The following is a 26,415-nucleotide window of genomic DNA, read 5'->3' as shown; positions in this document are numbered from 1 at the left end:
GACAAAAACTGCTGGGAAATTTGGAAAACAATATGGGAGAGATTAGGTCTAGATCAACATCTCACACCCTACACCAAGATAAATTCAGAATGGGTAAACGACTTGAATATAAAGAGGGAAACTATAAATAAGTTAAGTAAACACAGAATAGTATACTTGTCAGATCTGTGGGAAAGGAAAGACTTTAAAACCAAGCAAGAGTTAGAGAAAATTACAAAATGTAAATTAAATGGTTTTGGTTATATTAAACTAAAAAGTTTTTGTACAAACAAAAACAATGTAGTCAAAATCAGAAGGGAAACAACAAATTGGGAAAAAATCTTTATAACGAAAAACTCTGACAGGGGTCTAATCACTCAAATATACAAGGAGTTAAAGCAATTGTATAAAAAATCAAGCCATTCCCCAATTGATAAATGGGCAAGAGACATGAATAGGCAATTTTCAGGTAAAGAAATCAAAAGTATCTATAAGCACATGAGAAAGTGTTCCAAATCTCTAATAATTAGAGAAATGCAAATCAAAACAACTCTGAGGTATCACCTCATACCTAGCCGATTGGCTAAAATGAAAGAAGGGGAGAGTAATGAATGTTGGAGGGGATGTGGCAAAATTGGGACATTAATGCATTGCTGGTGGAGCTGTGAACTGATCCAGCCATTCTGGCTGGCAATTTGGAATCATGCTCACAGGGCTATAAAAGAATGCCTGCCTTTGATCCAGCCATACCATTGTTGGGTTTGTACCCCAAAGAGATCATAGATAAACAGACTTGTACGAAAATATTCATAGCTGCGCTTTTTGTGGTGGCAACAAATTGGAAAAGGAGGGTATGTCCTTCAATTGCGGAATGGCTGAACAAACTGTGGTATATGCGGGTGATGGAATACTATTGTGCTCAAAGGAATAATAAACTGGAGGAGTTCCAGGCGAACTGGAGAGACCTCCAGGAACAGATGCAGAGTGAAAGGAGCAGAGCCAGAAGAACATTGTACACAGAGACTGATATACTGTGGTAAAATTGAATGTAATGGACCTCTGTACCAGCAGCAATATATGACCCAGGACAATTCTGAGGGATTTATGGTAAAGAATGCTACCCACATTCAGAGGAAGGACTGCAGGAGAGGAAACATATAAGAAAAACAACTGTTTGAACGCATGGGTATGGGTGACATGATTGAGTGTGTGGACTCGAAACTACCACACCAATGCAACTACCAACAATTTGGAAATTGGTCTTGATCAAGGACACATGACAAAACTAGTGGAAATGTGCATCGACCATGGGTGGGGGGAGTGCGGGGGGCAAAGGGGAAAGGAGGAGCATGAATCATGTAACCATGTTAAAAATGAATATTAACAAATGTTTGAAAAATGGGAAAGACACATTGAATCCAATAAAATAAAGTTTAATAAAGATAAAAAAAATGTAAGCTCTTTAAGGGCAGGAAAAGTGTTTTTGCCTTCCTTTGTATTCCTGATAATTTAGCATAGTGCCTGGAACATAGTAGGTGCCTAATAAATGCTTGTTGACTGAAAAAAAAAAGAGACATTGCACCTCAAAAATCAGTGGACTATATACCTGGCTGAAGGAAGTTTTGAACAATGGGAGCTTCATAAACTCAATGCCCCATTCTTAACTCTTTGTATTATAAGGGAAAATTCGTCAACAGCAACTAAGACAAGAAAGGCATTTAGTATTAAAATTTTAGAATAAATTTTATGTACAAGTATAAAATTTTAATATTGTTAGTACTTAGTAGGAAAGGAATATCGGTCAGATCTAGAATATTCTACTCTTGACTAGAAAATAAATACTATGTTAAAGACAGCTAGCTTACCTCTGATTTTATGTCCCCTTTCCTACATTATTACCATTATGCTTGACTTTTAATGTGAGAAGAATGATAAGAGGTATAAAACTGGGGGGACAAATATATTCTTCTTTTCTTTGAACTCTTAGGAACTTCATCTAGTATTATCTGTACCCAATGGCTATCAAGTGTTCTTTGCTAAGGATAGGATGTTGAGAATAATCATAATTAGTACAATTCAGATATCTGATGCAAAGTTTTATTTTTAACATCATGAGTTCATAAATGTTACTGAAAAGACTTAGAGTGGTCACAAAATGATCATGGGGTAAACCCAAAGGTACTGTCTATCATTTTAAATTAATTCACCTTGATGGCCCAAACAGTCAGGAATCTACGATTTAAGATTGATGAAAAGATAATTTCATTTGATGACTATATTTAGTCACACTGATTCTTAGTATAAGTTGACCATGTATCTCCTCATCTAGTGACACAAATAGTGTTGACTAATAAAATATGAGAAACAGATATGGTAGAATTGTCTACTTTTTAGAATCAAAATATCACACTATGAAATTTGTCTCTACTACTTGTATGACTTATACACCTTTGAGCTCCTTTTGCCTTTAGTACCAGCATCTGAAAAAAATGAATGAATTCGACTGTTCTATCTCAAAATTCTCTTCCAGGTATAACTTCTATGATTCTAAACTTTTAGCAGAAATCTTCATCATTACAAATGTGGCTGATTACTGGATTACTAATAGAATTAATTATTCAGAATCACAATTTTATATGCCTACTGCTTAACAAATTACAAATTCTATCATGATTTTAAAAAATTTTGACACAATCATCTCAACATTGGGGAATTTGGGGAGCTACTTGACTGGCATTCAGGGCCAGGTTTTATTTGGCATCATTAGATTACACCAGAGGAAGATATGACTATTGTACCAAATATGAGTTCACATACTTAGGTAAGTTCCATGTATATGTGAGAGTTCCTACATATGTGTTCAAGGAAGGTAGCTCTTCAACATCAATAAATTTCTTCAAAATATTGGTTGGAGAATCAATTTGTGTAGTACTATCACTTAATTGTAGATTTTTAAATTCTTTTCTATGTATTTCTCATTTTCTTTTCCTAATATGAAAATAATAGAACATGACTTGGTAACTTCCAAACATTTTGATATTTATAAACAATTCCTTAATATCATGAGTCTTTTTATATTAATTAAAAGATATGTTATTCATTTTCATAGGTGGCCAAAGTGCTTTATATATCTCTGGGATGAATTTTCATAACTACTAATATTCAAACATATTAATAACTCTCCATTTTGGTACAGTATATTAATGCAGCATCCAATTTTTATAATCTCTATTCTATTTTTAAAATATATGATGATAATAATGTTTACATCTAACTTTTGTAAAATTATTTTGTTAAAATAATTACAAATTTAGCCAACTATCTCCATTTGGTAAAATTCCAATAAGTGATATAATCAGCAATCTATGAAATAAAAAGAAGAAAATTAAATTCCCTGAAGAAAGCTATTTAGGCCAATTGTAGCACCTTGACTAAAACTCAAGACTATTTACTCTGTCCTTGAATCAGGAGAAATTAAGGAAATAAATATATTCATAAATGATAAGACATACATTCTATATGTAATTAGAATATAAGCTGCTTGAGGATAAAGGCTCTTTATCTTTTCCTTTTTATCTCTAAATAAAGAAGAGACTTGCATAAATAAATATTGCTTAAACTATTGAATTGAATTGAATTATTTAAATAATTTATAGGTAAAAATCACACTTGACTCTCTAAACATAAATGTGAATGCTAACCTCTCTCTTTTTTAACATTTATTAATATTCATTTTTTAGAAAAGTTAACATGGTTACATGATTCATGCTCCTACTTTCTCCTTCACCTCTCACCCTCCCCCCACCCATGGCCGATGCGCAGTTCCACTGGTAATACTAACCTCTCTTGCAAAATCCAATGTAAAATATTATTTGGTCAGACATTTATTTTCAACCACTGCCTGTGTTACCCTTCTACTACTATAGAATTTCTTCAAGAAATTATGTTGGTAACTACCATCAATGTTGTTTGTATATTCATGTGTATATATGTATATATAAGCATATATATGCATATATGTCTATATGTGTGTATATATATCAGAAAGGCAAATTATGATATAATTCTATAACAATCAACTAATTCACTGATCCTCAAACTAATAGGAAGCTTTGGAGAACACCAGTTGCCAGTGCAAAACAGGCAGACACATCATAATTAATGAGAATGACACAGCTTTAATGTTGGTTTTTATATACTTCATGAGAAATTAATGAGGAAGGTCTTAAGTAAATGATTCAGTCTGAAACAAAATGAATAGGTTTATATTAAGAGTGTGAATTCTCTTCTAAGAGATCTTCACACAGAGGAGGTAAAAACTACTTCTTTGACAGTTTGAGAAACAATGAGAAAATTCTCTCTCAAATCATATGAAATCAATAGACTTTTATTTATTTCTCTACTTAAAATGATCTCTCTATTAAACATAAGTATTGGCAAATTTTATTCAATAACTCCTTTAAGATACTTAATAAACTTCTTTAGGATATTCAGGTAGTATACTTATATTCTAACACTATCCCCCAATATATTATAAACTTTTTGCTAGTATCAATTGCTTCTTTCATTTAATTTGTATCCCCATTGCCTAGCATATTGATACATAGTAAGCTCTCAATAATTGATTGGGGACTAATTATTTAGCATTATATTAAGTAATCTAGTATGTTTATAAGGAAAATACCTTAGACTACAATCTTTCAAGTCATTAAAGTACATTACCTCTCTGACAGAAAAGTATAGCCTGTGTTACTAGTTCATAGGAAAATTAAATTTATTACTATGATCTATCCAAAGCCATTGGGAGTATTGATCTTGTTTGTTGTCTTGATTGACAAATTGAGAAAGTGGAATGGCAATGGAAAACTATATCAATCTTTTGTGTTAACTTCACTCCAGGTTTTTTAAAACTTATTCATTTGTTTAGTTTTAAGTATTTTTCCATGGTTACATGATTCATGTTCTTTCCTTCCTCTCCCCCCACCCCCCTCTCAGAGCCAACAAGCAATTCTACTGGGTTATACATGTAGTATCCCTCAATACTCATTTCCATATTATTCATTTTTGTAACAGAGTAATCTTTAAAAAACCAAAAACCCACATCCTATACCCATATAAACAAGTGATTAATCCTGTTTTTCTTCTGCTATTCTACTCCTACATTCTTTCTTGGATAGCATTCTTTCTCATAAGGCCTTCTAGATTTTCCTGTATTATTGCATTGCTATTAGTAGCAAAGCCATTTGATCATTCCATGTTACCTGATTCTGTGTACTATGTTCTCCTGGTCCTACTCATTTCACTCATATCAGTTCATGGAGGTCTTTCCAGTTCATATAGAAATCAAGTAGTTCATCATTCTTTACAGCAAATAGTACTTCATCACCATACCACAATTTGTTCAGTCATTCCCCAATTGAGGGACATCCCCTCATTTTCCAATTTTTTTCCACCATAAAGAGCACAGTTATGAATATTTTGTAAAAACGTATTTCATTATTCTCACTTTGGAATATAAACCCAGTAGTGTTATACAAACCAGTTTTTTGGTCAGATGCACAGGCAGAGAATTCATTTTTCATGTTATAGCTTAACAAAACTCAGTCTTCAATTATTATAAACCTGTGAAAATTAATCTCCATAGGAAAAATAATTATATAAATCATTAATTTACCTACAGGTTTCTATGGAACCTGTTCCACAGATCTTACCTCCCTGTTAATTATATTTCACTTCTACAGGTATTTTCATACACTGCTGAAAAGGAAATTCGTACTGATGATTTCTGCTTAGATGTTTCTAGACTCAGTGGGCCTGTTATCATGTTAAAGTGCCACCATATGAGAGGAAATCAGCTCTGGGAATATGATGCTGAGGTATGTCATACCCTTAATTTTAAATATTTTAAATATATAAGTTAATCAATTTATTCCATTATTGGAGAAAGAGAGAAATATCTGTGAATATTGAAATTAATAAACAATATAATCCTTTGTGGTGCAAAATGAATTTGTATATTGGTAGATTTAATGTTCAGTTATTTTCATGACATTTTTATGACATAAATTACATTTTTCTTCTATAAACTAAAACTATCCTACAAGAATACCCTTAGATGTGACAGTCCAATTATAATGAAGCAAGTAGAAAAAAATTATGTAGGCCAACAAACAGTGTCAAATTTTCATTTGATTCAAAGCATGTCTAGTATTTATTGGACATTTCCACAGAATTTGTTAGTCTGGACAGGAAAAGAAAAGTCATTTTGGTAGTACTTGTCTTGAAAGCAATGTGGAAATCTAAAGCTTTGGAAAAGGGATTTTAGTAACTTAGCATTATGGCCTTTGTTCTTCTGCCCTCTACAAGGAAGATGACTAAGATGTTAATCTAGGATGATAAATGAGGAAAATAAATATTCCCCCAATGGGCAGATCCAGTTACTTCATCTAGAAAATAGTTTTGTGGGATACTAAGGAGAAATAGAGGGAGGGCAATATCAAGTCCCAGTTCTAGGGGCCAGAGCCACTGAGTATTGTGAGAATGTTGGAGACCAATATTTTAGGTCAGTACAAGAAGGCCTAAAAGCTATGAGAGGAATCTTTGCAGGCAAGAAATGGAAGATTATTTCTTATGTGAGGACACATTGAATAAGAAAAATGTTCACAGGTCTAGAGGCTTTCAAGACCATGGATAAACGTTCCTTGTCATTATGAAATCCAAAAGATGATTTATTGAGTACAAAAGAGAAAATTCTTGCTTCTAAAACTGGACCTACTATGCCAAAGGAAGTTTTAAAGGAAACTCTAAGACTTTGTAGTCTTTTCTGATTCAATGTAATTTATCTAGAAACCCAAAGTTGATCTACTACCTATCCCACACAGGCTAAACTAGCTAATTCCATAGGTAAGACCTGAAAGAAGTGTTTCCATATGACCTGAGAAGGTTCTAGTAACAATAAGATCTAAATCACTTTGCAGGATATTCCAGAGGCAGTTGAATTTTAAGCTTTTGTAACAAACTTACCAAATATTTTGAAGTTGATTATTTGCATTTAAAAATACCTTTCATATTAAAATCCAAAATAATCAGTATTTTATATTATATAGTACTCTATTTTCAAATTTTGTTGACTCAGTTACTGAAAAGACTGTATTTGTAGTCCAAGTTTTAATATTATCCCTCAAAATGGTTTTGATGAACTTATGGAGCAGTGTGGATGTGACTCTAAGAAAAATAGTAGATAGAGCACCAGGCCTGGAGTCTGGAAAACCTGAGTTCAAATCTGGCCTCAGATACTCCATAGCAGTGTGCCCCTGGGCAAGTTGCTTAACCCTGATTGCCTCGGGTTTTTTTTTTAATTTGTATAGTGAGTTGGAGAAGAAAATGGCAAATCCTTCCAGTTTTATTTTCAAGAAAATCCCAAACAGGGTCACTAAGAGTCAGACACAACTGAACAACAAAGGCACTTTAAGAAGTGCAATAGTTTCATGGCTCCATCAGTACATGCTAAATTTTACTTATCTAGATTGTATTTTAGTAAATTTGATGTTGCAATTATAGGGCAATGATGATGTCTGTCATTTAAGCATCACTTTATGGTTTACAAAGGGGGTGGCATACCTTGTTTCTTTTATATCTTTTGCATAGCTTTATGGTTTATAAAATGATTTCACATAATGTATATTTAGCAGTATATAGTTTACAAAATGTTTTCCAAAAATGTATACATAACATGTGATGTTTGCAAAGTACTTTCCTATATATTATAACTAATGATTTTCATAACCACAGTAGGTAGGAAATATGTTATCATCACCATTTCACAAATATGGCTAATTTTCTAACAATGATAACACTAGATCTCCTGAGTCCCAATCCTAATGTAACATATGGAGGTTTTGATAAAGAAATATGGAGACTTTGTAAAAGAAATCAATGTCCAGAAAGACATTATCTCCTCACATTATTCTTATTTCCTCTCCAGTGTTATGCTCGTTAATATTCATGTTGCAGAGAACAGAAAAATAATACTGGAAACTTTGGGATTTACAGAATTACTCACTTTGCTAATCAATTCCCAGTGCTCCTACCAGTCATTATTTTTTGCATTGGAATACATATGCTTGTTAGGGGGAGGAAAGAGAAGAAAGAAAAAAAAATCTAACAAAATTATAGTGGAGTAATTTATAGCCAAACAATCTGTAAAAACTAAATCAGCCATCAGATGGAGCTAATAAAAAAGAAATATTATTTTTCTGAGAATACTGAATAGAGGCTACTTCATTCCTTTGAGTTCTCTTTACTTAGCAAAATAAACAGTTCTACCATTTGAAATTTTCTACTAAATTAAATGTTTGGTGATTTATCTAAAAATAGAACTAATTTCTATTTTTACAGGCTACTAATAAAGCAGAGTTTTCCAAATCACACTGGTGCAGTGTTCATTCAGACTAAACTGTTGACCAAAGCCCTGTAGCTAAAAAGCAGTTGTATCTTTAATGGCCGTGAATTGTTGATAAGATTATATTTTTCTCTTTTAGTTAATTAATTAGTTACATTAAAATTCTCTTTTTTTGCTTTCTCTCCCCTCCTCACACTAGAAAATGTACCAAATATATACACACCTATGTATAATATATTACACTATGTTTTTTTTTATTTCTACTAATCAGTTTTTTCTCTGCAGATAGGCATATACAAGTCATTTATCAAACAATTATTCTGTTCCTGTGTATGTTCTCTTATTTCCATTCATTTTCACTTCACAATTTCTTGTAGATTTTTCATGATTTTTTCATCATTTTTATGGCACAGTAGTATTTCATCACAATTTTATGTCACAGCATATGACAGTAAATATATACAAATATATGCATATATATATATAAAATCAAAGCTATAAATAACTATAATATGTTCAACACCATCATTCATAAGAGAAATTTAAATAAAAATACTATACTTATCAGATTGGCTAAAATTATTAAAGGGCAAAATGACAAATGTTCAGTGGTTATGGAAAAATGGGGACACCAATAGGTTGCTAGAGAAACAGTAAACTGATACGGTCATTTGGAGAGCAATCTGGAATTATGTCAAAAGAGTTACAGAACTATATATGCCTTTTGACCAAGCAGTTTCACAATTAGGTTTAGTTTCTAAGGTGATCAGAGAAAAAGGGAAAGAATCTACTATATGTTCTAAAATATTTATATAAGCTCTCATTTTGGTGGTAAAGAACTAAAAATGGAAGGGATGGTCATCATTTGGGGAATGGCTAAAGAAGTTATGGCATGAAGGTATACTTTAAAGACTTTTCTAATATGAATTTTCTTATGTCATTTTAACTTATTAATATTGAACTGTCTTACAGTGGAATGATGAGGTTACTTAAACTCTTGTGATTTAAGACTGTTTCTATAGTTTGTTTTCTGAACTACTACACAGAAAACTTCATGATCACTTTAAGCTATTAAATATTCCTATATTAGGAAGAAGTAAAGAAAATTATACTATAACTTCAGTATGCATTGAGACCATTTCCATTTTCCCACCATTTTTGGAATCTCTTTTTCTTTTATATTCTCCTTATGTGTAATTTATATCCTTTCTCATATTTCTTATTTTTCATCCATTGTCATCATCATCATTAGTCAATCCTCAATGCTGAATTCTCTTTCACTATATTTTTATTGATATGGTTATTGACTCTCAGTGAAGATTACAACTGAGTCCCTAATTCTACTGTTTTTTTTTTCTTCAATATCTGCTCATTCACTGTTTTTTGTTTTGAGTACTAATCTTGATTTTTTTCAGCTTCTCTAAAATCTCTATTTTCATCCTAATATAAAGAATTCCAGAAGGTAATAGATTCATAATTATATTTCTATTAAAAATATAAAAGGATTACTAATACCAAGCCACATCCTTTTATCTAATTACCTTTATAGAAAATTCTTAGTTTGGATTTGTATATATTTCCCCATTCCACTTTACCTTCTTTCATTTCTGAAATATGAGTTATTGGATATTGGCTCTAAACTTTAGTTTCCTAAGTCCCAGATCACTGATATGTGAGGAAATCATATTTTCACCACAAGTTAGAGAAACAATATTCATTACAATTAGTGTTTTAGAATTAAGTGTTTTGATATTTCACAGATTTTCAGTCTTGTTACTATTTTTTTCATGCTGGAAGTCCTCTATAGACAATCTGCTTAATACTTTTAAAGACTTGCTTTAAATCTTTTCATAGTTATGTTCTCCAATGAAGCACTGACATTCCTTAAATGCTGCTACTCTCTATTGCCATCTGAATAGGTAAATTAGATGACACAGATGATAAAATGCCAAGATTTGAGTTCAAATTTGACCTCAGACTCTGACTAGCTGGCGGGTCTGGGCATGTCAATTACATTTTCCCCAGTATTCTCATATATACAATGAGCTATAGAAGGAAATGGTGAAAGATGAGTGTATCTTTGCCAAGAAAGCCAAAAATGAGTCACAGAGGGTCAGACATGACTGAAATCATTGAATACCAACAATAAAAATTGTCATGTCATCAACATACTTTATTTTCCAGTCATATATATTCTCAACAATATATGTCAATATAAGACAATATAAGTATCTTTTATAACACTTAACATAAATAAGCATTGACAAATTGTAATCTGTTTCATTAACCATAAATTTCCCCCTTATCCTTTATATCACCTAAAACTTTTGAGTCATCTGAGATTGTAGTTTTCCATAATCCACAATCACATCACTGGGGAAAGTAATATTTAAAAAGATAAGTTTTAAGAGTGCAGTGCCAAATCTTTGAAAGATTTTTATAATTTCCTAAATTCCATCTAGCCCTTTCTTCCTTCTATGCATTTGACTATCCAAAAAACATGTATTGATAAATTAATTCAATTGCTTTTCATCCAACTGAATTTCATAATCTAGGCAATAGACATTCCACATCTGCTTTATATTTCTAATACAGTTTGTTAAGGCTATGTATTTTAACTGGTGATGACATTATTTGAGTAGGATCTATAGTATTAAGGGTCTCGATAAAATAAGGAGATTATCATATCTAAATAGGAACATTCATCTGTTTATCCACAGAAATCCCTTTATCATTTGAATCTAACACAGGGCCATACTTCAATATTTCAGCAAATATCTTGGCAAGTTTGTATCTACATATTTTAGGTATTGCTTGCTTTATATTCAGAAGATTGCTAAATAACATTATTCCTCTGGTTCTATCTATCAAGGGATCTTATACTCCTTTTTTAGCATCTTGTACATAAATAAGGAATAACATACAAATCCTACTTATTCCCTTCTTAGATCTTCATTAAATATATCCTAAATATGTGCATAATTCAGTAGATATTTCTTCTTAAAAGGAACATATACTTATAATCATGTGTCACATAGTATGTTATTGTTATTTCTATAGAAGTTATCATGTAATCTTTCTGCTACTGTAGTTGTATTGGTGTTACACAAGAGCATTGGTATTTTTTAAATGGACTTTGGTGGCAGACAGAAGTTTGGAACCATTGAAAGCAGTACACAATTTTCCAAAAGCAATTCAGCCCACTCTCCTCCTTCTATTCAAATCTGAGTTCAGCTCTCACTGTCCATCTGCAGCACTTGTCAAAGAGAGCTAACTCATTGGGAGGTCTATCCAACTGAATGGCACAATCTGGGTGATATTCATTCTTCTTCCCCTTGGCTTCTTCCTTTGATAATTGCTAGGCTGATCTTGTCTCATCTTTATTCTGCTATTAACTTGTCCAAAAATATTCCTGATGAAACCATGAAAAGGAAACAAATTTTTTTCAGATAATTTTAAACAGCAGACCATATCTTTGTAGTCACATTTTAAATATAGATTCTTTAAAATCCCACTAATGGTAGTTTGGAGAGGGATAGGCTAAAGCTGTGATTTCCTTCATATTGGTGACTCATAGGGAAATCCTCTTTAACAAAGTAAATCAGAAATTGTTCTATAAATAGTTTAAGAAAGTGCTTAAGAACACCCAAGTATTAAGTGACATGGCCAGGATTTATACAACAATTACTTGAGAGATGGAGGATTTGAAACAGTCTTTCTGATCCCAATACTAGCTCGCTATATCCATTGTGCCATATTCTTTCTATTACTGCAGGTTGATTGCAACAGACTTTGCCTTGCTAAATCAAAAAACCATGAAAACTGTTTTATTCCCCTGCTATTATGACCAGTGACAATACCCTATATAACTTACTTCTTTTTCTCTAGGTCTCCCAATCTGAAAACTCCATGATCCTGATTCTTGAGATTCTCAACTATGTTCCATTAGCTCAGATCAATTACTCTATCAATGCTGCACCAATCCTCTGGCATATTGTTACTGTCTTGCTACTATTTTTGGCTCCCTCCTCAGCTCCCTATTTTCCACTTCTATAACCAAATAACATTAATATGGTTGTTGCTTCTGGAAAGAGAATGTCAATCTACTGTCTTGTTGTTCTACTCACCATCTTTTAAACCAGTGATGGACACACTATGGCATGTGGGCCAGATGCAGGCCCTCTGAAATGTTCTATAGGGCTGGGTGACATTATTCCTAATCTGACAAATACAATGAGTAGGATACAATACAATGAAACTTTGAAAGAGTTGCCTTAGAAACAGACTGACAGATGAGCATTTCCTTTCCTTTGGCCTCCTCTTTAAAAAGTTTGTCCATCATTGCTTTAAACCATTAATTTTTTATTAATTTTTTATTTCTTTTATTTATTCATTATATTTCAAGAACATATTTGTTTAGTAAGCATTTGTTAAGATCTTCTAAGATTCCTTGACAGATATGTGAGCAGAAAGATAATTTTAACAATCTAAGGATCATTAGCAAGCAAGACATAGAACAAGTACACCATTGCTTGACAAAAGGATTTGCCAATATCTTAGAACAGAGGTATTAAATTTGGAAGTAGGCCACAAGTTGACAGCAAAACTATTGAGTGAAGTTTGAAACTAATATATTTGCCAACTATTTAACTATTACTTAACAAAATAAATGAATATACTGTACAATATAAGTAATACCTGGTGTTTTCTAAATCAATATGAAACCTCAGGAATTTGTATCTATTTGAATCTGATAACATCATCCTAAAGGAAATCAAGTTGACATCCTAGAAAGAAGAGACATTAAGGAATTTCTCAAGATACTTAAGATGCAAGGTGACATTAATAATGATTATACCCAGCCTGGACGCATGAAAGAGATTCCTCAGTGGGGCTCATAGTAGAATACAAAAATAAGCTAGTTGCTTCAGATCTCCATATTGATTAGTATTACCCAGGTTCATTTGAAAGAATGTAAAAAAGTAGTTAGTGTTAGAGACCTTTTATTGCAGAAAATGTAATAATTTTCCAAAAGAATAATATCACCAAAGTTTAAAATGACTTACTAAGTGATTTCTGTTGTTATTTATTGTCAAGCCCTGCTCACTTATGCTGTTTCCTTTTCTTAATGGGAATGATGTTCAAAGATAAATGTTTTCTATTTAGGTAAATAAACAATTACAAAACCACATTGTCAATATGGCCTAATTGCTTCAAAACTTCAACTGCATATATTCATGAAATAATTAGTTGCTTATCTAATTGCATCTATTTTAAATTGAATATATCTGAGTGAAGATTTTGGCTAGAAACATACTATAAAATGTATGATTTTGCCTCCTTAATAATATCTTTTTTCTTAAATAATGAAGTTAAAAGTTTAACTCTGTCAATAGATTCATCATTCTAAAATATCCAGTATTCAACTCATTTCCATTTAGTATTTATTAAAGCTAACTATATACAATACGTTAAAGAGAAAGACAAAAAGACTCAAGCTTCATTCATCTTATAATATAATAATGAATATTCAGCATGAATACAAAGTAGACTCCTATTAAGAGAAAATATGACAAGTTCTATATGAAAATTCAAGGAGTATGTTATACATTCAATCAGGGAATCTATTAGTTTATTGGTGTATGTAGTACCTGAATTGGACTTTGAAGTAAGGAAGAAATGTCAACTCATAAAGCTCCAAAGGAGGATATTCAAAGCATGTTGTGAATAGACTGAACCAAGAAAATGTAAGAGAAGATTTTTTATCTACTTATAGTACAGTTTTGCTAGAAATTAAGAATATATGAAATAGAATAATGCTTTATGAGACTAAAAAGATCATTACAAGCAATCTTTTTTAAGTGGAATTTAGCTGTCCTATCCCTCATCTTGAGTTTAAATAACAAAATAATTTTGTTTCCTTATTTATTGAGAAATACATTACAAAAGCAAAAAAAGAAGTGATATCATGTTTGTCTAAGTGAAGGAATATTTACTCATTTTATCCTATAAGGAGTCACTGATTTCTTTAAATGGAAATGATATAGATAAATGCGTTCCTAGAATTATTATGGCAGTTTCATGAAAGATGAATTAGAAAGAGTAGAGACAGGAGGCAAAGAGGTGAGTTTGGAGAGTATTATTATAGCCAATAAGGTCAGGAGTAAATGGATAGCAGGAGAATAGAGATGATGTAATTGAGAGATATTATGGAGAAAGAATCAATTGATTTTGATAACTGAATTGAGATTGAAAATAGTGATTGAAGTAGAAAGAAGTATAAAAAAAATGACTGACATTTTGGGCCCACATCAATAGTATTTCCATTTAGAGAAATAAGGTTTCATAAAAGTTTCTGTCATGTATACTATTTATAATGCCACAAGCTTACTAACTTCTGAAAAATAATATAAATGTCTTTTGCACCTTACTGCTGAGGAATCTAGAATGTTGTTTGTGGATTCAAAACAAGAAAGAAAATAGTTGGCTAATAGAGTTGCAATGGAGCAAGATCGAGTTTAGGATTATACTGAGAGAGCCTGTCGTTCCCAATATTCTGTTCTGTAGAAGGTTCCTTGTTTTCTTAGTTTGAAGAGGAGTGGAAATCTGTTCCAACCCATTTGAAATGTATATCTTGCTGCAATAATTGCAGATAATGACATTTCTTTGTGAGCATCCAGGCAACTCAGTACAGTACAAAGATCCGGATTTAGTGCAGCACATTTATACTCAACAAACACTAAGCAACAAAGTTTTTTTATAAAATAAGTGTCTAAAAATAACTCCTGTTTTTCATGTGGTAAAAGAAGTAGATTGAAAGGATCTGGGATAGAAATCCAATTTTAACAAATAGGTTTCCTGTATTGACAATATAGGTGTCTTTTTTCATTTGACTCATACTTATGACAAAAAAAATGCTTAATGATTTTCAATTCCCATTTATACTTTATATTTAGTCATTACTTGATATTTTTCCATTTTTTCTTTTATTTCTGTAAGTATGCAGGTAAATGGGAATATAACTTTAAGGTAAGTGATCTGAAAGTATCTGAAAATTAAATCCCAATTATTTCCCTACATGTAGACTTGTAGTCTTGAAGACTATAGTTCTAGACAAGTTTTGCCTTTCTATATATAGGTATTCATAGTATTAGTAATTGTGAACTTTTGTGGAATCTGTTATTGTCTAAAATACTGACAACTCAACAATGCATTTTATTTCCTGTTTGTTATTAAAAAAATACAAAATAGATTTGTCAGCCCACCTTTTTTTCTTTTACTGAATATGCCAATTATCCTGTTGGAAGAAAATGATTAAGTAAGTGATCCAAGAAATTATAATACTTTATTTTTATAAGTGTTGTATGTAATGAAAGAGTTGTATGCAAAATAAGTTTTGTATGCAAAGAAAGCAAAGAGAAAAGAATACAATATTTGCTATTAAATTAAGTACCACCTGTCAATCTTATTCTCTCTATGACCAATGTTTTTATCAGATCGTATAAATAATTCTTGTGAAACTGATAAATAAGCAATGCAATAATTTTAATAAGCCTCCATATCATACAACTAGAAAGAGCATTTCTAACTTTTAAAAATGTGTTTTAATTTCATTTAAATGACTTAATTCTATCCAAACTTACTGTTTCAATCCTAAAATCATCTTGTTTACCTAAATTTGAAGTGGCTTCAGTGATATCTTAAAGTTGTATAAATTTGGGAAAACAGACTTTGTATGTGAATATTTTTAATCAACAAAACAGAAAAAACATATGAAGAGTTGTGTTTTTGACAAATCATTAGCTACTTCTAATATTCCTTAAACATCAGTATAATTGGTATACCTGACATTACTTTTTTAATTGCCAACTAAGGGTTAGTGATTTTTATCAGTTTTGGAACTCTCTCCTCCTACAGGAATTGTCACAATGATCTATGATCAAATACATTAGAACTAGAGAATTGCCTGAAGTGCTGAAGTATGTAGATATTAAATAACTTGACCAAGTCATAACCATTGTATGTGTCAGAATTCAGATTTGATTTGACAATATCTTGACCCCAAATGAAAAAAGGTGGTTTATCATTTGGCTCAAGGTGTCAGTCAATAAACTTTCATTAAACACTTACTTTGTAGTAAGAATAGTGTTTAATATAAAGAACTTTTAAGAAAGCAAATGTATGATATTCCTTGTGCTCACAGAGGAAAGAAGAAAAATATATACACATATACATATCTCCACATACAAATATACATATCCACAAATATATGTGCATACAAACACATATACCATATCACATACATATGCATGTCTTATGAATACATAAAAGACATATGTGGAACTGCCATGAACTGTTTTTTAATTTTGAATATTTTCCCCATAGTTATATATTTCATGTTCTTTCCCTCTCCCACAAAACCCCTTTAGCTGACGCACAATTCCACTGGGTTTTACATGTATCATTGATCAAGGCCTAATTCCATAATATTGATAGTTGGACTAGAGTTATCATTTAGCATCTACATCCCCAATATTATCCCCATCAGCCCATGTGTTCAAGCAGCTGTTTTTCTTCTGTGTTTCTCCTCCCACAGTTCTTCCTCTGAATATGGCTAGTTTTCTTTTTCATAAGTCCCTCAGCCTTGCTCTGGATTCTTGCATTGCTGCTAGTAGAGAAGTCCATTATGTTCAATTGTACCACAATGTATCAGTCTCTATGTACAATGTTCTCCTGGATCTGCTCCTTTCACTCTGCATCAATTCCTGGAGATCATTCCAATTCATATGGAATTTCTCCAGTTTTTTATTCCTTTGAGCACAATAGTATTCCATCACCTACAGATATCACAATTTCTTCACCTATTCACCAATTGAAGGGCATTCTCTCATTTTCCAATTTTTTGTCACCACAAAGAGTGGGGCTATAAATATTTTTGTACAATCTTTTTCCTTATTATCTCTTTGGGGTATAAACCAAGCAGTGTTATGGCTGGATCAAAAGGCAGATATTCTTTTAAAGCCCTTTGAGCATAGTTTCAAATTTCCATCCAGTATGGTTGGATAAATTCACAACTCCACCAGCAATTCATTAATGTCCCAATTTTGCCACATCCATTACTCTCCCCAGTTGTCATTTTAGCCAATCTGCTAGGTGTGAGGTGATACATCAGAGTTGTTTTGATTTGCATTTCTCTAATTATTAGAGATTTAAAACACTTTCTCATATGCTTATTGATAGTTTTGATTTCTTTATCTGAAAATTGCCTATTCTTGTACCTTGTCCATTTATCAATTGGGGGATGGCTTGATTTTTTTGAACAATTGATTTAGCACCTTGTATATTTTAAAAATTAGCCCTTTGTCTGAGTTTTTTTGTTATAAAGATTTTTCCCCAATTTGTTGCTTCCCTTCTAATTTTGGTAGCATTAGTTTTGTCTGTGCAAAAACATTTTAGTTTAATGTAGTCAAAATTACTTATTTTACATTTTATAATTCTTTTTAACTCTTGCTATCTTTTAAAATCTTTCCTTTCCCAGAGATCTGACAAGTATACTATTCTGTGCTCACCTAATTTACTTATAGTTTACTTCTTTAGTCAAGTCATTCACCCATTCTGAGTTTATCTTGGTATAGGGTGTAAGATGTTGATGTAGACCCAATCTCTCACATATTGTTTTCCAATTTTCCCAGCAGTTTTTTTCAAATAGTGGGTTTTTTCCCCAAAAAATGGGTTCATTGGGCTTATCATAGACTGTTTTGCTGAGGTTGCTTACCCCTAGTCTATTCCATTGATCCTCCCTTCTGTCTCTTCACTATTACCATATTGTTTTGATGACTACTGCTTTATAGTACAGTTTAAGATATGGTACTGCTAGGCCACCTTCCTTCATATTTTTTTATTATTTCCCTTGATATTCTTGGTCTTTTGTTCTTCCAAATGGACTTTGTTGTCATTTTTTTCTAATTCAATAAAAAAGCTTTTTGGTAGTTTGATTGGTATAGCACTAAATAAGTAAATTAATTTGGGTAGGATGGTCATTTTTATTATGTTAGCTCATCCTACCCATGAGAGCTCAATGTTTTTTTCAATTGTTTAGATCTAGTTTTAATTGTGTGGAAAGAGTTTCGTAGTTGTGTTCTTATAATTCCTGTGTTTGTCTTGGCAGATAGAGTCCTAAGTATCTGATATTGTCTAGGGTGATTTTAAATGGAATTTCTCTTTCTAACTCTTGTAAATATACCTAAAATTCCCAATACCATGTAAAATTTCTAACATAGAACTCTAACTGTATTCTGAGGACAGTTTCTTCTTGCCTGGCAAACACCAGGCCTGCTCTAACCTACTCTATCTAAAAATGATTCACTAACTACCTAACTTCCTAAATAATCAGACAGCCACCACCCACTCAATCCTTCAATCATTTTTCTATCATTCAACTGTCAGTAGCCAACTGCCAGTTGCCCTTGCCTCAGAGACAGAACTTGAGTTCTTTTGAGATCTAGAGGCAAAAGTCCCTATCAGTTATCCTTCCTTATCTCTGTCCTGGTCTCCCTGGTAGCAGAGTCTTCAGCTCTGGCTCACTGACTCCTGTCAGTTCTGATGCACTTAGAAATCCTGCTCTCTTCCCTCTTAAGGAGACAAAGGAAGAGATTAAGAAAATCCCCTTAACAAAAGGAAAATACTATCTCCCCAGGGAAATGCTTGGTCCTAGAGTTTAGCACAAACTGCAAAGTAATTCCAAGAATAGTCCTTGGAGAGGGCTACCCTGGTGAGAGGAGCACCTTAAGATGTCAGTCCACAAATCATAAGAGGGTCAGAAAACTGATAAGAAAAAAATTACAGAAGATCCTTTGTTGTTACAAGGTTCAGAACCCTCTGACATTGCACAGAGACAGTTGGGTGACAGTTCAAGGGCCAAGAATGGTGGTCATAGGAGAACAGGAATCCTGGTCACATTTACAGGGCAGAGAAGAATGCTAATATCTAACTATAACCATCTGCAATCATCATCTATAATGAGATAAACTAGTTGCCTTCCCAATAATATCAGGTGTAAAGCATGGGTAACACCCCTATTATTCAGTATTATACTAGAAATTCTAGCTATAGCAACGAGAGAAGAAAAAACTGAAGGAATTAGAGAAGGAAAGGAGGAAACAAACTTTCACTCTATGCAAATGAAGTGATGATATACTTCGAGAACCCCAGAGAATCAATTAAAAACTAGTTGAAGTAATTAACACCTTTAGCAAAATTATGGGACATAAGGAAACGCACATAAATCATCAGGATTTTTATATATTATCAATAATCTCCAGCAGGAAGAGATAGAATAGGAAAATCAATTTAAAAAAAAAACAGGAGATATTATAAGATAGTTGAGTTTCTACATGCGAAGACAAGCAGAGGAAATATATAAAAAACAATTACAAAACACTTTTCTCACAAAGAAAATCACATATAAATAATTGTAAAATTATTAATTTCTTATGAATAGGTTGAGCCAATATAATAAGAATAATAATTCTACCTAATTCATTTTCTTATTCAGTGTCATGTTCATCAAACTATCAAAAACATTTTATAGGGCTAGAAAAAGTAAAGACAAAATTTATATGGTATAATAAAAACTCAAGAATATTAAGAAATTTTTAAAAATGTAAAAGACAGTGGCCTAACAGTACCAAATCTCAAAAAGTAATAAAAAGTGATAATTATCAAAAGAATCTGGTCCTGGTTAAGAAACAGAGTAGTGGATCAGTGGAAGAGTTTAAATACAGAAGATATAGTAGTAAATGCCCATATTAATCCAGTATTTGAAAATCCAAAGTTCCAAACTTTGGGTACAAAACTCACAATTTGCCACATATTCCTGGAAAATTAGGAAGGAGTTTTACAGGAAATAGGTATAGGCTAAAGTCTCACACTGTATACCAAGATAAGGTCAAAATAGGCCCATGATTTAGACATAAAAGTTGATAACATGAGTCAGCTAGAGGAATATGGGGACTTTTACCTTTAAATCTATGGATAAAGAATTTATGACCAAACAAGACATAGAGAGGTTTATATAAAGTCAAATACATCATTTTGATTGCATCAAATTTTAAAAGGTTTTGCATGAAACAATGGTGTATATGAATGAGATGGACTACTATTGTTCTATAATAAATAAACAGGGCATTCAATAAAACCTGGAAAGATTTATATGAACTGATGCAACCTGAAGAGAACAGAATCAGGAGAACATTGTACACAGTAACAGAAATATTATACCAGGATTAGCTGGGAATGACTTTGCCACTCTTAGTGATATAATGATCCAAGTTAATTCCAGAGGACTTGACAATGAAATATGCTAGCCACCTCCAGAGAAAGAATTTATAGATTCCATGTGTATATCGCAATACATGTTTTTTAACTTTATTGCGTGTTGTGTGTGTATATTTGGTCTATGTTTTTTTTGAAACATGGTTTATATGGAAATATGTTTTGCAGGACTTTGCATGCATAGTCTTTATCAAATTACTTTCTAAGGGAGGGGGGAGAGTAAAAAGGGAAGGAGAGAAATTTGAACTGATTTTTTAATTGAATGTTAATTTTTTAAACCTGTAACTAATATGAAATAAAATAAATAATGGAGAAAATACATTTTTCAAGGCACTTTTCACAAATACCACTGAATTAAATATTTCAAATATTCTTTTCTTTTTTAGAGATAAGAAAGCTCAGCCTTAGATATTAAATGATATGACTGTTATTATGTAGCTTCTAAGGATGGAAGGTCAGATTTGAACCAAATCTTATGCATAAAGTCCAATATTCTATTTGCTAGATCATCCTGGCACCAAATTATCTATTCTTTTTATGCCAGAAAAATATTTTCACAAATCACATGAAATAGGTATTGAATGATATCAGGGACGTTGGAATTAATGTGGCATTTACTGAGAAAAGATAGATAGATAGATAGATAGATAGATAGATAGATAGATAGATAGATAGATAGAATGAACATGTTCACTGAAACTGAAATGGATCAATCTGATACTGAAACTTTTCATAGAAAATTCATGTATACTAGATAATTTATTTTTCCTTGATATGAGAGATTAAAATTAGTCAAATTATCTAGTTCAGGAAATACTTTTAATGGGTTTGACCTTTAAATGTACAAAGTACAATAAAAATAAAAACACAGTATCAGCAGACAATTCTTATAAAGAATTTTAATGTTTGTAAAGTGTTTTATACACCTTATCTCATTTTGTCCTCAAAACAAACCTATAAAAGAAATGTCATAATATTCAGCATATCTTGTTCTCTATTCTAATTTAATATGTGATATATGCTTATATTATAGATACTTTAATATCATTTTATTTGTTGTTGAGTACTCATATTTGTGCTATATAAATACTATATAAGTAAATGTTAAGCATACTTACTGGTGTATGTTTTATTTGTAAAGTGCTAATCATGTAGGTATTATATGCACAATGGGACAAATAATTATTTATCACATAAGGATGTGGACGCTAATTTGTCTTTCCTGATTGTCATGACTTTACTATCTCCCAATAGAAAATGAATTTATGTAAGGCAGAAACCATTTCAATTTTATAATAATTTCTCTAGAACCAAGTACATTGTCTTACTAATAACATGTCCTTAATAATCATTGACCTTATTGAAAGTAATAGAGAACAATGACCTACCAGCTAAAATCTGTAACATCATGAGGTCTGTCATTTTGCCTGGAAATTTATTTAAATTAGTAGATGGAAATCAAAGCATTTATACTTGTCTCCTAATGTCTAAACATATATAATAGCAACAATAGCAATGGAAAGTAGACAGAATCTAGAGTAAGATGACTCAGGTTCAAATGCTTTTTTCTGTCAATTACTATGCATATGACCGTTGATAAATCACTAAAGCTCTTTGGACCTTATTTTTATCATAAGGAAAATGAGAGATTGAACTATATGATCTTGAAGACCTTTTCTAGCTCTGATACTTCTGTGGTTCTTAGATTGGTAAAATTTCGGTTTAAACCTTATCTTCTCCCTTTGCTTTTTCCAAGGGGGTCTAGTTATTTAACAGTTATTTATGAGTCAGTTTATGCTCTTGTTTATATCCAAATTGGGAGCTCACAGTTGCATACAGTAAGAAAAGTAGTTTTGTGGCTGCCTGGTGGCCTGAATTCAGAGCAAATCTCTGAATGGAATCAATTTACCAGTAATTAACTTCCTAAAGAAGATTTGGACATAAGGAACAGCAAAGTTTACACTTCAATCTCAATACAGATCTTTGCTTTTCCTGGAAGAAATACACCCGAGTGGTGTGCATTTGTGGTTCTTCAGGAATAAACTGCTTCCATGTTTACTCTGCAGTAACAGTAAAGATGCCAATGGACTTTATTATCCAATTATTATGCTACTAAAGCTTTCTTACAAAGGCTTTCTCCTTTAAAGGATAATATCCTGATTCCTTATTTAAGATGAGAGTATGGCATTTTTCTCAACTCTTTTCCTGGCATTGACAAACATTGAGTGAGGTATTTATGATCACATAATTACAAATATACTTAGCTTGTATTTCCATCTTGCCAAAATATGAGAACTAAAAGTTATATTAAAAATTATGTTTTGCATCCAGAGATCCACTTTATTAATTGATTCATTTCAATTTTCATGTATTTAGTTCCATGTGGACATATCTTAAAAAGGTCTAAACATTGAGACATAATTCATACAAAACCTAAATTTAATCAGATAAATGAAAGGGTTATCTATAGTCTTACATGCTCTGTGATATTTTAGAATCAGTTATGCCTTTATATTATCTCTAGCTCTGCAACTCTATAGGCATGTACCTTCACATAACAACATTATTTCTCACAAAATATTTAAAGAAATACTGAATAAAGAACACTTATATGTAGCCTCCAATCAAAAATAATTTTGAAATAGTTACTAGCTACAACATAATTTGTATTTAGTGATTAAAAAATTCAGATGTCCAAAAAGTTGAATTTTCTATTTGACAAATTCCATTCAATCCCTTGCTTTATGTGTGTATTCTTCACTTTTAATCAAAGATCCAATAAAGCTAAGATAATGAAATCATACCTTTTTTTTTGGTGTTCTCATTTCAATAGATGACATTTTTTCCTGCCTAAGTTTGTCTAGTATGGAATTCACATGCCAAGGATATGTATACTTTCCTAGCAAAGATCTTTGTAGATGGAATTTGGAAGGTGAGAAGTAGAAAGGACTTTAGACATTATATATCCCAATATACACATTTTATGGAAAAAGTTGTGGTCTAATAGAGTTATGAAGTTATGAAGCAAACTTGCAAACCTAGGTTGTCCATTTGTATAGATGTGTCCTACTCTGGGCTGCCCTATGGCCCACCACACCCCCAAGTGCAGTCAACTATGTTAAAATATAATTGACAACATTTACAAAATAAAAAAGACAATAGGATATAGTCAATGTTCACATGTGGTTTTCTAAATCAATATGAACCTGTTTAAGGATCCTTATGTATTGTTTAATTGTCCTTATTTCTAAGTATTTTTTCATGGTTACATGATTCATGTTCTTTCCCTTCCCTTTCCCCCCCTCCCAGAGTTGACAAACAGTTCCAATGGATCATATATGTCATTGTTCAAACCCTATTTCTGTGTTATTCATATTTGCAGTAGCATGACCTTTTAACATAAAAACCCTCATCATGTCCATATTGAACTACATGATCCATCATATGTTTTTCTACTCTGTTTCTGTTCCCACAATTCTTTCTCTGGATGTGGATAGCATTCTTTCTTATGAGTCCCATGGGATAGTCCTGGATCATTGTGTTGCAGCTAGTAGAAAAGTCTATTATATTCAATTGTGCTACAGTGTATCCATGTCTGTGTATAGGTTCTCCTGGTTCTGCTCCTTTTGCTCTGCATCAATTTGTTCTGCACCAATGGAGGTCTTTCCAGTTCACATAGAAATCCTCCAGTTCATCATTCCTTTGAGCACAATAGTATACTATATCCATAAGATTCTACAATTTGTTTAGCCATTCCCCAATTGATGTACACTCTCTCATTTTCCAATTTTTTGCCACCACAAAGAGTGTGGCTCTGAATATTTTTGGACACATATTTTTCCTTATCTCTTTGGGGTACAAGGTTACTTCATTTCTTAAGGCAATACTCTAAGACTATAAGAAAATGATGACTTATGATAATCAGGGAGAATTTCCTTATCCAAGAGTTCTCAATACTGATGAAATCACAGAATGTTCCATTCTTCTCTCTCTCTCCATCACTCCATCCCTCATTCTCTCTCTCTCTCTCTGTCTTTTTCTCTCTCTGTGTTAGTATGTATGCACATTGATATTTATAGATACATACAGATGGATATAGTGATGGACATATATACATGCTCTTAATCATACCTTGATATTAAATATGAAATTGACTAATACCTGTTTGCTCATAGATACATATCTATGGTTAGTATTAAAGATACATTCCATTCTATCCAGTAAAAATATTAAATGTATCACAAGATTTTTTGTTACTGTCTTTATACTTTCTTTTATCATCATTTTTTTTTCTTTTGCCATGTAGACCCACACAATTCTTCATATAACCACCCAGGGTTGTCTCACAGTGAGCAAACTATATGATGGCTCCCAAGGTACCACAGTGGAAATGTGTAATGGTAGTCCTTTACAAATGTGGAAGTTAAAAAACTATACATTATTGGAAGTTTTAAGGAAAGTTTTTTACAGTCCTCTTGATTACAAACTCTAGGAATTATGAGAGATTAGTTTTGCAGGCTTTGTTAAATATTATGCAATTTAAAGTTGTATTACCTTTTTGAACTTGTTATTCAATTCTTCAAAATTTGGGGTTAGAGAAAAATCTTTATTTTAGGGCATTTTTAGCAGAGTGTTCTGGCTTGCACTTCTTAGATTTTTATTGATGTAGCAGTTGTAGGTTATTTACCGGTGATTTAACTGCAATAAAGTCAAAATTATTTCCTACTTTTATTATTTAGCTATAATTCTATGAATTGTGAATATAAAATAAAATTGAAATAATTTGTGTATATGTAAAATTGTTTAGAATATGATAGGTACTTTGAGGTTGTTTGTATTTGTGTATTTCTTTTTCTGTCAGGACCTATAATTTCATCAGTATAGCACATGCCAGTTGAGGAGCTTCCTATGTAAAAGTAGATTGGCACCTTGTTTTCGGTATACTATCCTGGTGAACAATGAGAGGTTGAGTGACTTGCCCAAGTCCATTCAGCCATTATTTATCCAAGGCAGTACTCAAACCCATACCATCCTGACATTGTCTGTTATATATTTATTACACCAGAGATCTCAAACTTCTAATTCTACTTGATCCAGACATAAATATAATTGGAAAGTGTTAGACAAAATAAATAAAAATACAATTAAAAGAGTTCTAATTTGTTATCTAAGTCAGTCAAAATCTAGTTCTATTTGAGTTTGACATCTTTATACCACACTATGCTATGTCCTGCCTCTAGCAAAATAAAATTTCATATGAAAACTAAAAAGTTCAATTAAAGTTTTAATTTTTTGTGACTCTAAATATCTGTATATTTGCAAGCAATGTGATTGTCATTTAATTTCCTCACTGTTTTCCCAAAAGAATAAATTAATCATTGAAAAGCATTTAATAAGTGCTTTCTACATACCAAGAAATTTCTATATACTCAAAAGCAAGATACTCCTTGTCCTTATGAAATCTCCATTTCAATACAAAGAGGATATATGTATGTGTATGTATGTTTGTGGTGACCAAAAAAGAATGTTTGATTTGGGAAGTCAACAGGATAATGAGTGATGTCAGAAGGAAGGTAATTAATAAATGGCTTCTTTTCATGCTGATCAACTTATAGATTATGGAGAGTTTGAAATAACTATTTTAAGTATGAATACTTAGATAATATGTATCATTAATATTTTATTAGTTATATTTTCTATTT

General features: G+C 31.8%; 1 protein-coding gene across 2 annotated transcripts in view; it reads left to right on the top strand.

Annotated features, from left to right (window-relative positions):
- Positions 1-25,205, top strand: part of GALNT13 (polypeptide N-acetylgalactosaminyltransferase 13) — a 717,275-nt gene extending 692,070 nt beyond the window's left edge. Inside the window, exons 10-11 of one of the 2 annotated variants that reach the window (XM_044666584.1) lie at positions 5,721-5,855; positions 25,050-25,205. In XM_044666584.1, coding sequence (XP_044522519.1) covers positions 5,721-5,855; positions 25,050-25,205 — 291 coding nt within the window. Of the gene's footprint in view, positions 1-5,720; positions 5,856-25,019 lie in introns of both variants that reach the window. The other variant, XM_044666582.1, reaches the window with a different exon arrangement.
- Positions 25,206-26,415: the final 1,210 nt, after the last annotated feature.

Source organism: Gracilinanus agilis, chromosome 3 (genome assembly GCF_016433145.1).
Source record: "Gracilinanus agilis isolate LMUSP501 chromosome 3, AgileGrace, whole genome shotgun sequence".
Taxonomy (NCBI): domain Eukaryota; kingdom Metazoa; phylum Chordata; class Mammalia; order Didelphimorphia; family Didelphidae; genus Gracilinanus; species Gracilinanus agilis.
This window is presented reverse-complemented; position numbering and strand designations above follow the sequence as displayed.